At 40.5% G+C, this 14,432-nt stretch overlaps 1 protein-coding gene across 4 annotated transcripts in view; it reads right to left on the reverse strand.

The window, feature by feature from the left end:
- DENND5A (DENN domain containing 5A) overlaps nucleotides 1-14,432 on the reverse strand; it is a 57,728-nt gene extending 43,296 nt beyond the window's left edge. For 2 of the 4 annotated variants that reach the window (XM_064163706.1, XM_064163705.1), the window contains exons 1-3: nucleotides 14,209-14,432; nucleotides 810-881; nucleotides 132-241 (exon numbers count right to left, since the gene is read on the reverse strand). In XM_064163706.1, the coding sequence (XP_064019776.1) occupies nucleotides 132-241; nucleotides 810-881; nucleotides 14,209-14,317 (291 nt within the window). In that variant the 5' untranslated portion in view covers nucleotides 14,318-14,432. The remainder of the gene's footprint in view (nucleotides 1-131; nucleotides 242-809; nucleotides 882-14,208) is intronic. The other 2 variants (XM_064163704.1, XM_064163703.1) reach the window with 1 other exon arrangement.

Here is a 14,432-nt window from a genome sequence, read left to right on the forward strand (position 1 = left end):
AGTTCAATGAAAAAGCCTTTCGAGTCTGCACAATTTAGGAAGTTAATGGTGCATTTCTTTCAAAGGGAAACAGAAATGAATGTTAAGATAGGGTTTTGTTTTAAAAACAGAAGCCTTTAATTGATACTGACCATTCCCACTGCATCCTGGTCAAAAGGGTTCCATTCAACATTCTCAGGATAGCGAGCAAGAACTTTGGATTTAAATGTGCGTCTTAATGGAGTCTGCTCAAAGTTTTCCCCTGCAGATGGAAGACAAATACTGAAGTAAATATTTCATTCACTTTTCAAGCTCCAACATGGCCAAAAAATAGGACATCAGCAGGTAGATGAGATAAGTGAATTAAGCACACACTCCTTGTAAGAGAAACAGAAAATGCAAGACAGTTAGTTAGCATATAATCAGACTCCAGATATTAGCAAGGATTAGCACCGAAACACCTCCATGTCATAAAGTATCTGTGCTTTTCTTTAAGTGCAACTGTCTTGAGATTGTGATCATGACAGCCAATTCTCTAAGCTGTTCTTTGGATTATGGCAGATTCTTGTTAAAGCATAGCTAATGATTCCGTTTCTGTGGAATTGTGGCACTGAAGAAAAGCACAAATAGACAAGATGCGAAGACAATGCAAGTTTAAGATAGATATACAAGTGGCATCACTTAATTTCTTCTTTAAGACTTGGGAAAAAAGGGTATCCACAAGAAGTTAGCTGTGAAGAGAGTGTATCTTAAAAGATCAAGAATCACATAAAGACAGGGGATCAGGTGAACAAAAAATTGTGTGCTTTTCCCCACGCTTTTTCCTTTACCTTCTGTTGCACTTGAAATGAAACGGCTGGCACCATCTCGGGTTTTAGAGGCCTGTATATACTGGCATAAAGCTATATAACAAATAAAAACAACACTGCATTATACATTTCATACTTTCAACTGCAATTAAGTAGCTAACAGACACCACTAAAACTACAAGTATTCTATACAGGACTAGCATGCATGATAGACTACCCTCCTAAGACACTTCTTATACAACTTGATACAAATTTCTCATTGTAGGTACATGTTTCTTGAAGGAGATGATCAGAATGTGACAGAAGTTCATAGTTCCTCTATGCATAATCAGAATATTGATGCAGCAATGGGAATTAATTGTAATGAAATATTTACATGTTAAACAATAAAATACTCCCAAAGATGATTAAACTAACTACAAGGATAACACCATTTCCAAGCCTTTAGAACTGCATGAATTTAAGTGGCTTGGTTCACAGATGCTATCCACACACTACACTGGCTGATACAACCTTGTTTACAAGATCTCAAATTTCCTCTAGAGCAATGACTGTTCTTTGTGATAGCACAGAACTCTCTGCAGTCAATCTTTTGAATGTGTGTAGCTGCTTTAAAAAAAATCGTGGACAACTGCATATCTTAAAATAAACTTTGATGTCTTACTAGAATGCAATTAGCAAAATGAGCATGCAGCTGTTGACAGCTGCACTAACAATCAGGCCCAATTGCATGAAATCATACCCTTCAAATAAATCAAACTATTTCAGCAACACCTGCAAAACAGAAAACACTTAAACTCTTCACTTGTTTTCTTACAGGCAGCAATTACATGGCAATACAAATTGATTTCAGAATTGGCTGGGTTTGTTCTGCACTTTTACAGTAACATTTAAAGTTCAACTCCTAAGTCAGCATCAAATCTTTATTTCATACATGTACTTCTGCAGCACAGCCACACAGAGAGACTTATAATAATGACTACAGACAATAAAGAATCTAACAAAAACGTTACACCAAATGAAACTTTGTTGCTAGGGAATGGTTAGGAAATCCTTTGACAGTCAAGCAGTCAGGTAGCTCTGGATTTTGTTTGAACCTAGTCTTAAGCACTACCTGGAAACTTATGCTGAATCAGGACCTAGGACAGGTCTCACAAGACCCCAAATATTCACCTCTCTTTTGATAATCCTCTGATTTTTAGGTTTTAGAAAGTGACTGAAGTGCTGCTTCTCTAAAAATTATGCAAGACTAAGACCTGTACAGGAACTTCTCCCTGGATACTAGATAGAAGAAAACCTTTCAGCAGCTATTTCAAGAAGTAGAGTTTAGCTCTAATGTCTTCCTCTATGACAATCAAAAGCAGTTCAGAAGCAGCTACTCCAGTTATCAGGGAAAAGAAAATGATCTGCTAAAAGAACTATATGGTCATGCAACACTGATTTTAAAGAACCTTTAATAACACCACTGAACCCAGTGATCTGCTCACAATAATTACAAAACAGAGACATCCAGAAACCTACACTGATTCTGGTTAAGCAGTTTGTGTCTTTCACACAGCCAAGCAGCTTCTTTTTTAAACACTTGTGATGCAGTCTGTTAGTCCATTCCTTCAGTTTTGGTGTACCTTTATCATACACATGACACCTTCAAATAACACACATTACATAGCTTGCAATCAAAATATTAGATTTTCCACATAAGGACACTCTCACAGGAATCGTTTAGCATGCAGAGGCTGTATAAGCAATTTCTGTTGGCACTAGAATGAGTATCTTCACAAAGTAAATATAAAACAGCTTCACCATGAAACAGCCATATTGCTGTAATTAAACAAAACAGTAAAAAAAAGGTGAGACTGTACCACCAATAGAAGGTAGAAGCTACACACTTAGTGTAGCTTTCCTTGTAGTGTAGCAGCACCCTGGACTTCAGATTCAGAAGATCCCATAATCATACCCTTTGTCTTTACACTTTCTACATCCCAGTTCAAAGAACCTTGCAATAGCAGTAATATTCTACATTCTGATTTTTCAGAACCTCTAATGCCAATGTTAAACAAAAATCCCTTCAATACCTCAGAAAGCTGTTAATACACTAAAAGAGAGCAAAAGTTTATTTACTACAAATGACTAAGCTACTTTATTTCCTTCTTTAACAAATATTAAACCATACATAGCAGCAGCACTCCCACCCTCCAATTTAGACAATGTAGGAAGCAAACATTTCCAGTTCAGCAGACTGAGGTAAGAAAGTCACAAAACAGGAATTCTTAGAATAAAAACCACAATTCAAGAAAAGATGCAGCTGCCATATCTGTAAGCAAACAGCCACACCACCAATGGGCAAATGCCTTCAGATTATGACTTGTTTCCTTCCTTCCAGTTGCTCCTTCTCAAGCAGAGCTGCATATATTTCTCAGTAGAGATGTGCTAGTTTGAAGCAGGCTAGAATATTTTGGTGAGAAGAACTAGATTACAGGCTGTAAAAAGAAATCAGTGGTGATGTCTACTTAGCTCACAGTCCTGCTGAGAAGTATAGGAACAAGAAATAAAAACATTAAATAACCACTCTCACTGGGGCTGCTGGCTGAGCTGCATCTTACTCTCTAACCTCACCCTCCATTTTGGGCTAACCCACTTTGCTTCCTAACCCCCTGGCAGAACCTCTACTCTTCCTTGGGACTGGGGCAAGGTTGAGAGGCATACAGGGAAGGTGAAGGGGTGGTTGAGAGCCCCTCCTGGGGACTCAGGTTTCTGGGAGGGGAGTTGTGTTTCTATATTACCATTTTACCTTGTATATTTCTGTCTATAACTGTATCTACTGTAAATATCTGCTTGTATATTGTGCTAGCTGTAAATATAAGCTTCATTTATATTTCCAGAGCTGGCTGAGTCTAGTCTGGGTGATTTCTAAAGTGGGGGGGAGGGGAGAGAACACCCAAACCACCACCAGAGAGGAGTCCCTTCCCCAGCAAACATCTTCCTTGAATATACATTTTAAAAAATAAATCATTCTTCCTTTTGATCCTGAAACACATAAACTCTGTTCCACACTTCTATTCCCCCACTTCCCTTGGATGCTAAGACCATTTTGCATAGTGCAAGATAAAATGGTGGTCAGACTAGTTAATTTTTTGCAGGGATTGGGAACTGAACAATTTTTTAAAGTGGATCAGGTTATCCATATGAGAAAACCTCCAGGATCACTTTGATCTTACTGCAGCACACTCCTGTTTAAACACCTGGAATACAAAGTTTCATTTGCTGTCTAGTGAATCAGGAGTTTCTATCAGTGTCTTCAGCACCTGTCATTCCACTGAATTTGTAACAGATTTTCACATCTGGGACCTCCTCTAAAAACTTCTTTATGTAAATTACTATTCCACTTCCTCTGACGAGAGCCCAAAAGACAAAGCAAGCCCACTGTTTGCCTTTCTAAAACAAAGGTGCAAGTATGTGTTAGGTATGCTCTACTTAGGTATCCATCCAAAGTGCAACTGAAACGTATGCTGGTTTGAGTGCCACCCTTCGTCTGTAGACATTGAAGGACTTTTTTCCTCTTCTCTTTACTTCATCTGAAGAAAATAACCAGTGGTAAAAGTCTCTTTTTTTCTTTTTTTTTTCCTGTTTGTCATTTAAGAAACCCAAACTTGCTCCTAGCAACCCCTCATCCCAACCCCTATGAGAATATGCTCCTCTCACTCCACAATGGATTTCAACAATCAGTGGACAATACAATTTTTCCTATTGCGGTCCTTAAAAGAAGGTGACAAGGACAAAGAGACAAATTAATTCCAGTCTGTCAGCTGTAAAAGATGATGCTATTTTCCCAGTTTCCTTTGCTTTCCAGAAGTGAAGAAGTGTAAAAACTCTACTAGATACAAATAATCTCTTCATCATCTATTGTCTCAACAGATTACATTCTTCCACACTCTCGATGGCAAATAAGAATTTAGGAGTTAATAAGCATCCGTTTATCATTTAAGTTTCAGTATTCATCTAGTTAATGACAAAACGTATTGCTACACACACTCTGGAACAGTTTCAAATGGTGCAACAATGAATGTAAAGCACGACAGAGCAACAGCTGAGGACATCTGCATGCTATGATTGTAAAGCCAAGAAACCAAAAGCTTTTGTTTTGTTTTGTTTTTTTTACAGTTTCAAGGAAAGCAGGAAGAGGTGGGACAGAACCGGCAGAAGAAACTATCAGGAATTTAAGATAGGTTTGTAAAAAACAAACAAGAATACCCCCCCAAACAAACAAAAAAAAATCCTCAGCTTGCATGTTTAAAAGTATCCTAAAACTTTGTTTTGTCTTTTACTACTTTGCATGCAACAAAGGAAGGCAGATGGACCATCTGGCAAAACATGTCAAGGAGACATCCTTTAAAAAACAGAATTGTTTTAGCATACTACTTTTCTGCTTTAGTCAAAGCAAAGACAGTTGCACAAAGATCTTTAAGTGTGCTTCCAACTAAATAACAGGAGCAGCACTCAAAATTACAATGACAGACATGTTCTCAGCCATGGGGGCTGGGAGGGTGGCATTTCCATGACACAGTACATCTGATACATGTGCAACAGAAGACACTAAGAAAGGGAGGCTTATCTTCAGACTAGAATACAATTCTTTTATGTGTACTAGAAATACAAAACAGAAATAGAGACAAGCACATTTTAAGCATATTTAATATAGAAATCAGCTGTTCTCCTTATGCCCATCTAAGATTGGCAGATCAAGTGAGACTGCTTCAGGAAGCTTGAGAAAATAGAAGCACAGACAGTCTCGGCCAGCCTCCTGAACCACTGTGGATCTCCTCCAACAGTGACATGTCCCACTTAGTTAAATATCCCTACCTCCTGTGCTCCCACTGCCCTCCAGCTCTGAGGTCTGATAGAAACACATCTGTGAACTAGCACAAATACCAAATGGTACCAAAGCATCGGTTCAGCCCTTTAACCAAGTATTTCTATTCTTCTGAAACAACACTGAGGTTTCACAAGGAAGAGGAAAGCTACCTGTTTAAATGCACATGATTTCTTTCGTGGGGGTCAGCAAAACACAAAGAGCTCAGCTACACAATCATCTCAGTACACAAGTCCTGATCAGTATGCTTCACTTTGGTATTTAACCTTTGAGAATAGTGTTTTGCAGTACTCTGCCTTAATAAGGACTGTCATCCCTTCCTCCTCCTCCTCAAAGAAAGAAAATGTAAGAATGTCATCAAATTCCCTGATTGGCAGGGTGGGATGATGATGTTATATGCCTTTCCTAAATAGAATTGATTTCTAATACCATAATATTAAACAGGTATGCTGACACTTTGGTCAACTGCTGTGATATGACAAGCTCTGAAGTTTATCTTCGCTCTGACTATATGCTTATCATCTCAACAACCACTTCTCTTGAGCTTTCTTCTTTCTTTCCTATCAACCTTACCTTTCTTCTTCACAAGGCATGATTCATATTTAATTAAAAAAAAAAGATTTTTCAATATGAAAATCTTATTGGAACAGGAAGAGCAAACTCTAGTGCTCGTATTCAGTCCTGAAAGCACAAGTGACAGGTCCAAGTTAACAACCTGTAAGTGTTTGAGCATCCCTTTGCTCAAAATCATAAACAAAGATGATAGCTCACAGCTCCACAGAACCAAGATTCTGAGTTAAATCCCTTCGGTGGTCGAGAAAAACAAAACATTATTTATATGTACTTTTAACTGTGGATGACTTTATGCAAAGGCACATTAAAAAAATACACAAAATAAAAAAGCCAAAGACACCCCACACATACACCACAGAAGCATTTTCCAGAGCACACTTTGTCACTCACATGTAACAGACAAAGGATTATTCATGGAATGAATTAGCAAAAGGATGCTCATTTCACCTCACACAGTGGATAAATCCACATTCCTTCCTTTTCCAAGTTGAGATTGAGCCCTGCTCATAAGGCCTCGCCTGTGAAATGACAACCATTCTCAAGGTGGCTAACACATGTAAGGGCAGCCCTCTGTGCAGGGAAGGTTAATTTGTGGATGCTGGGCACACTTCCAGGAGAGACATGACCACCAGGTTACCTGTCCAATGCTCACTGTCTGCAGTGGTATTGTAGTATGAGAGCAACCTCACAGAGCACACATAACTTGCACTCTATGGCTCATAAACCCCTTAGTTCTCTGACCAAGTATTTCAGCAAGACAATTACAGACAGCAGCAACTACAATTGCAAACAGAACTTTTCCAAAGTCACTTTAATTAACGCTGAAAGAATATGTTTCTTTAAACTCAATCTTTCTTCCTCACTCAAATACAAACAAAATATTGCTATACCTCTGAGTGAAAGACTGCTTACAACTGCCATGCTGTCTCCAGATGACTTATCCATGGCATCTCTCTCAAGATGCTTCAGAGGTACACACATTGTACCTGATCTTGGCTGATCTTACAACCAATGAAAAAAAACCATAACAAATTAACCACATAACCAATAGTAGTTCTCTACAATTCTACAGAAAAGTTTGAAGTTAAATGCCTACTACCCATCAAATCATAAGCAAAGTAACATTTTCCTAGAAAGACTAAGAAACAAGCCTTAAGCAGAAGCACTCCAAATAAATTCTTCATCATTCATCAGTTTGTGCAGGAATGCTTTGTAATTCCTCTATGCAATAACATTTTAAGCCTTCCAGTGTCTATGTTCCAGTTCGCTGCAAACCACGAATCTGAAAGGGTTGTCAAGAAATTCAGCGAATAATTACTGCACAAACACCCATGAGTAAGTGATTGCTTCTGACATTGTCACTTCATGGGCATTATTGCTGCTACACGAGCCTGCAGGTTAGAGGGAATTCAAAAAAACTATCAGAAGTCACCACCAAGGACACTCAAGCAGGAGGACATCACTAAGGCAAAAGGATGATAAAAACAGTTGTAGTGTTCTGTAACTACAGGATCAATCATTTGAAGATGGGGGAGGGGGGGAAGTGGTTTACTATTTGCAAACGGCAGCATTTCCCACACAATGTAATGAAGATGTTCTTCTGAAGCAGTTTCTCTCGGGGTGGGGGGGGGATGAGACGGGACATGACCAAAAGAATAAATCAACAAACACTAAAGAAAACACAACACAAAATGTCCCAAAGGAACAAAAGGCCAAATCAACCTAACTTTGCATGCTTGCTTTATGAAAGTCTTCCCAAGTCAGACTTGTAAACTTTAATTATTTAGACGCTGTTTTAGCATCCTTAGTCTATACTCAAATCAAGAACCCATAACCTTTCTCCTTCCCTCCACCCTACCTAAGAGTCTTCAAATAAGCCAAATCTGTAACTGAATACTGAAGCATAGAAGACAGAAGAGTTCTGGGGGCTCTCAGGGGATGATTCCATGAAGCACACAGCTCAGTTAATTCTAAAATACAAATACAATAATCACTAGACCGGTGTTGTAGAAACATCACCTAATAAACTGTAGTTCAGTGAAGCACAGCTGCTTCCCCTTTACATCAGTTCTCCCACTCTTTATTCTATGTATCAGCTACCCTAGCACGTCTGCCTCAGTTCCCAAAGAGACAAAAGATCTTTTTGGCACTCAAACATGGCAAACAGCTCCAGCTTCTTACGAAAAGATAGAGAGGGTAGGGAGGAGTGGAGTGAACTATTATCCAGGCTAAAATGTTTCACATGTGCCAGGGTAAGTCCAGCCAAAAGTTGTTGCTATCTGCTTGCAGTCCACAATGACCTATGTGAAAACAGTGTGTGGTCTCAGCCGTGTTGCTACTGGAGAGGCCCCCCACGGAGTTAACACCTTGATTAGCAATCTTAGAGAAGCAAAGAAAGGGAGGGGAAGAAAAATCTCCCTTTCAGTCTCAGAATGCCTCAAGGATGTACCTCTCAGAATGTACAAGCAAGGGAAGAGGCTTGCCATTAAGGGAACTGTGGGAAGCTTTCACCAATACCATCCATATTACAAAGAAAGAAAGGAAGAAGGGGAAAAGAATAATCACCAAAATCACAAATGCATTGGCCTCTGGAAAAATCAAACAACAGCTCCCATCAACACAATTCACTTCTGCAGCAAGTGTTGGTACCAATACTACCACCAAGACAGAGAAATTTACTCACAGTTTACCCAAGGAATAAACAGTATCACAGAAAAGCTCCATTGCAAGAATGTTAGCTGTTTCCAATCCCAAATGCCATGTCTTCCAATATAAAAATGCCCAAATGAGGAAAACACAAATCAGGTCAAATGTCAATCAGAAAATTACATCTGCTGATTTAAATTAAACTTTTATTTTTCTTCTTCCTCCTCTCTCCCTTTAGCTTCGCCTTGCAAGCAATTCCGAGGCAAAATAAAAGCCTGCAACTGTAACTGTTGACCTTGGGAATGAGCACAGTCGCTGACCACAGCATTACTACATAGACTACCTCAGGTCTGAAATACTTCAGTAATTTATTGGTTTATACATACAACAAATGCCTTTAATCATTTCATCACACCCATACTTTCACAAAGTTTACATTCAGACAGAATGCTGTTAAAATAAACCTTACTGACAGGAAACCTATGAAGATAAGCTGTCATTTTAAATCTGAAACCAATGAAACAGAAAATTAATGACACTATAATTACATACAGAAGAATGAGATGAGACATTTCTGTTTTATTGATGAGGAGAAGCATTTTCTCTAATATCAGTTTGTGAGATTAACTTTGAGTGGAGTTAAGTGAATGCTATACATCTGGTATAGAAAGACACAAATAAATAGAGAGGACAGACTAGTCACTGGCTTTGGTCATCTAGAATAAGATTTTTTCCTAAAAATAATCATATTATTAAATAATCTTTTCTTCACAGAATATAAGCTTCTACTTTCGGGTTTGGGTGGGGTTTTTTGGTTGGCTGATTTGATTTGGGGTTTTATTTGTTGCAGTTTGAGGTTTTTTTATACTAATTCTCCCTTCTAACACTGTTATTTCTGAAACAGTCATTACCTCCCTGATGATTTGCTCTTCAAGACTGCTAGTGTATGTGCAAAAATCTCAGAATACAGTGTTGAGATATTTAGGTCTGAGCTAGATCTTCTGTAACAGCAACTCACATATTACAATTGCACATAAATGTAATGCAATGGCAAGTTGATCCTTTGCTTTACCACACCATTACAAACTCCACTGAAAAGTGACTGCTGAAAACTAACACATCACAGAGGAGGAAAAGAAAACACAATCTTTAGTGAAAAAGAATACAGAATGAGATCTCAAACAGTTCCATGGAATGCAAGGGTTTCCACCATCATTCTGGTAATACTTAAGTAGCTCTAACTGGGTGAGAGGCTCCAGATGAAAAAGATGAGGCACAAAGAGAATGGAGACAAACTCCTTTCAGTGGTGCCCAGTGACAGGACCAGAGGGAATTGGCACAAACTGAAACACTGGAGATTTCCTCTTAGCATCAAGACACACTTTTCAATGTGAGGATAACTGAGCACTGGCACAGTTTGCTCAGATAGGCTGTGGAGTCTCCCTCCTTGGAGATATTAAGAAGTCACCAGGACACAGTCCTGGGCAACTGGCCCTAGGCAGTGCTACCTCAGCAGAGAGGTTGGACCAGATGACTTCCAGAGGTGACTTCCAACCTCAATCATTCTGTGATTTCCTCTGTGAAGGAAATACATATAGACTTTTGCAGCATTCTTAAGATTTCTGTTATCATTTCTGGCACATCAACAGCATCTGGAAATGTGCCTCAGCTGCTTTCTTGTCCAGCTCAACAACTGACACTAGATGAAGCTTGAGCTTTGTTTTGTTTTACTATCACCTGGTAATTTTTTTTCTTTCTTCTATCACAGGTCACCCAGTGAGAACAAACCAACATAAGAAAGGATGCCCAGATAACCAGATCACCTGAATCTGAGGATGAGTACTGTTCTCCCAATGCAAAATAACTGGATTCATCAGCAGTCTAAAACATACCACGTCCAACCAGTTCACTCAGAGGCAAAGAATTTTAGTGCAGAAGAACAAAAACACATTTAAACAAAGCACAGAGATGGCCAAGAAGTTTGTGAACAAGCCTTAGGTGAAGATCAACTAAAAGGACGTGAAAGAATTGGGCTGTTCAGTTTGAAGATGTGGCTCTGAGGAGACCATATTGGGGCCTTCTATATCGGAAGGGGGCCCAAAAGAAAGCTGGTGAGGGACTTTTTAGGGTTTCAGGTAGTGATAGTGATTGGGAGAAATGGATCCAACCCAGAGGAGGGTAGATTTAGATTAGATGTTAGGAAGAAGTTCTTCACCATGAGGGTGGTGAGACACTGGAACACGTTGCTCAGGGAGGTGGTGGAAGCCCCATCCCTGGAATTTTTCAAGGCCACGCTGGATGCGGTTCTCAGCAATCTGATCTAGTGGAAAGTGTCCCTGTTTACAGCAGGGGGGGTGAAACTAGACGATCCTTGAGATCCCCTCCAACCCTGTCAGGTCTGTGATTCTGTGTGATTCTGCGATTCTATGAGAGCACCCTGGCAATAGAGAACATACTCCCTTTATTCTACATGAACTATGTTACAAGAAAACAAGCATACATAAATATACTGTGCATTTTCCATCGGTCAGCTGACTTCTTCAGGAAAAAAAAGAGTTACAGCTGTGCTATTCAGTAAGCTTCCAGCATACAAAGGAGAAAGGCCATCAGAGGCGTCTCTCCTAGCAAAGTAACAGATTGAGCATCGATTCATGATCTTATGCTTCATTTATAAGTCTGCAGAAAACGCTGCATCATCGATACTGAGGTTGGATACCTGAAATACATCGTTTCATTAGCCTGGTGAGAACAAAGTCTGCCGGCAGCATCCCCGGAGGCCTGGCAGCGACTGCCAGTCCCCTGCGGCGGTGGGGTAGCGATGACATCATGCTAGGCTGAGCTCCGGCAGCCCTGATGCAGGGAAGTCCTAGAGAGACTCGCTGTGCCCGGCTTCACTGCGCTCCCTACCCCTGCACCCACCAGCTCAAGCGCCAGCACCCACCTCTCTTCCAACAATGGACACTTATGCAGCAAATTGTTTCAACAGTACAAGGATTCAGAATCTATTTTCCAGCACAGAAATAAGAAGGAGGAGAAAAAAAAGCAGTGAACAATAAGCCTTTCATTCAAACAAGAAAGCCTTCCAGGAAGTACAAAGTGCTTCAGAGCTCTATCCAAAACCCACTGAAATCAACACAGGCCCTTTCCATTTATATCAGTGGACACCGGTGGAGGCTACAGCCTAAAACACAATTTGAAAGCATTATTAGTCACATGATGATGCATTATTAATAACACAACAAACTCAAGAGAAGGCACCGGAATCCCAGCTAGCTCAGATGCTGTGACGTTAGCACAAATTTATCCTCCTTCCCTTTGTTTCCCTCCCTCTTTTTTAAATCCTCTCCACAAACACAGGCAAAAATCAGTCTTCTCTATAAAAACTAAAAACCTATTCTCCCCCTCCCCAAAAAAACTCACTTTGTGACAAGGAATAACATTACAGCATCATGGTGGAATGGCAGTCTGAGATATATTGCACACTACAGTTTTACATACTACAGATGTAGTCCTTGACTGGGAAAGCAAATGCAGAAACAAAATCATGCTCCAGCCTTCAGACCTCCACACTCGGAATATCTTTTAAAGGCACTGATGTCTTTCATTTTACTTTCAGACAGCTAGCACAAAGTAATACACTATTGGGTTTAAATGTTTTATATGAGGGGAGTTATTAACATTCTTATGAATACCACTGATAAATATTTGTAAGATTAACACTGAGCAAGCCTTGAACTACATTACACAGAATCACAGATTTAACCTGGTTGGAAAAGACCTTCAAGATCATCGAGTCCAACGTATCACCTAACACCTTCTAATTAACTAAACCACGGCACTTAGTGCCTCATCCAGATTCCTTTTAAGCACCTCCAGGTGTGGTGACTCCACCACCTCCCTGGGCAGCTCAAAAAGTTATACAGTAAATGAACAATCAAATTAACATCGGAAACTGTTTTCAATTCAGACATTTTGTTCTTGTACGATTTAATTAAAAAAAATTGCCATATTCCACTTATTCTTAATTGAAATTGCATTGTACTTTGTTCTTCTGGATATCCTAAACTCAAATGATGCTGTAATTTAAACTGCCATTACAAAGCAGGCTTATGCTCTACTCACTCTTCAAGTCTCAAATTGCAGTCTACAACTATTTTAACATTAGACAAACATGAATTAATTTAGGGTATGGTACTGCTGAGCTTGAGGAACAGATGATAAATTTTGTTTGAATTCATTAAAAGAAAACAACAACAAAAGTTTCCCTCACAGCCAAAGTTAAGGAGAATTTCAATGTAAGAAATCAGTTCTTGTAACTCAAATTTCACTCTACAAGAAACAAGTGTTTATTTGGGGTGAAACAGTGTTCAGTTTAAATAGAATTGTGTAAAGAAACCCTTATGGCATCTTATAAAAGCAAGATAATAAAATACTGTTTTTTTTTAAAGAAGGAAAAAAAAGAAGTATCATTCAAGTTCTGATGTGAAATATGCAAAAGAAATACTGGTGTTAGGTCAGGTTTTCACCACTACATTCCTGTATCTTTCTGAACAGAGAGACAGTAAGCAACAACCTAATTTAACTGAAGGCAGCACAGTGAAACTGAAGCAAAACCAGGTGCTGCTGGAACAAAGAAAATATTTTTAACTTTAAAACCACAGGTTTGATACAATCAATGATGTGGGAGAGACGGATATGGTTTAGCTGTGTATTTGGTGTGACCATTTCATCCAACAGAGTGATTAATTCCTAATCCACTTTCTTTTCAGATACTGCTGTAATGTTTATCCTATGTTACAACAAAACTTAATGCAAAGCAAACAAAAAGTCCTCACTTTCTCCTTCGAACCTCATTCATTAAGATTACTTGAGTGCTTCAAATGTCCAGGAGCCTGACTAGAAGTTGATAAAGGCAACCAAGCTCCAAAAGGAGCGCAGTAGATGGCTGCTAAGACAGCAAAGAGCTACAACAGCACCACCACGACCACACCACCTCCGCTTCCAAAGGCCGTGCGCGGAGGTAGTTGCTTAGGGTTTTTAGGAAGTTTGGTATCCTCCCACAAACATACAGGCGGCGTTTCTGCCTGTCAGGCACAACGGCCCCAGGCGCCGATGCTGGCGGCGCGGGGAACAAGCGCCGCTGCCCGGGGTCGGCGGAAGCCGACGGCTCTCCCCAGCTACTCCCGCAGTGCCCCGGCGCTGGCCGAAACGGAGCCCACGGTCAGCGGAGCGGGAAGGCGACGAGGCCAACTCCCGATTCCAGCACTGCCGTCCTGCCGCCGCCAAGTCGATTATTAACGGCCGCCGCCCCCCGACCCTACGGCCACTCACCGGAGAGCTCGTCCGGCTCCAGCCCTGTCTCAGTGTCCAACCCGCAGATGACGAAGTAATCGGCGAAACGGCCGGGTGCCGAGGAGCCGCCCCCGCTGCCGCCGCTCATGCTGGAGCCCGAGGGGTGCGCGGGGCTCAGGGGGTGCGGGGCCGGGCGGCGGCGGGTGGCGGGACTGCGCCGGCCGCCTCCATGACGGAGCGGAGCGGACAGCGCCGCACGGCAC

This window comes from Pogoniulus pusillus, chromosome 24, assembly GCF_015220805.1.
Source record: "Pogoniulus pusillus isolate bPogPus1 chromosome 24, bPogPus1.pri, whole genome shotgun sequence".
Taxonomy (NCBI): domain Eukaryota; kingdom Metazoa; phylum Chordata; class Aves; order Piciformes; family Lybiidae; genus Pogoniulus; species Pogoniulus pusillus.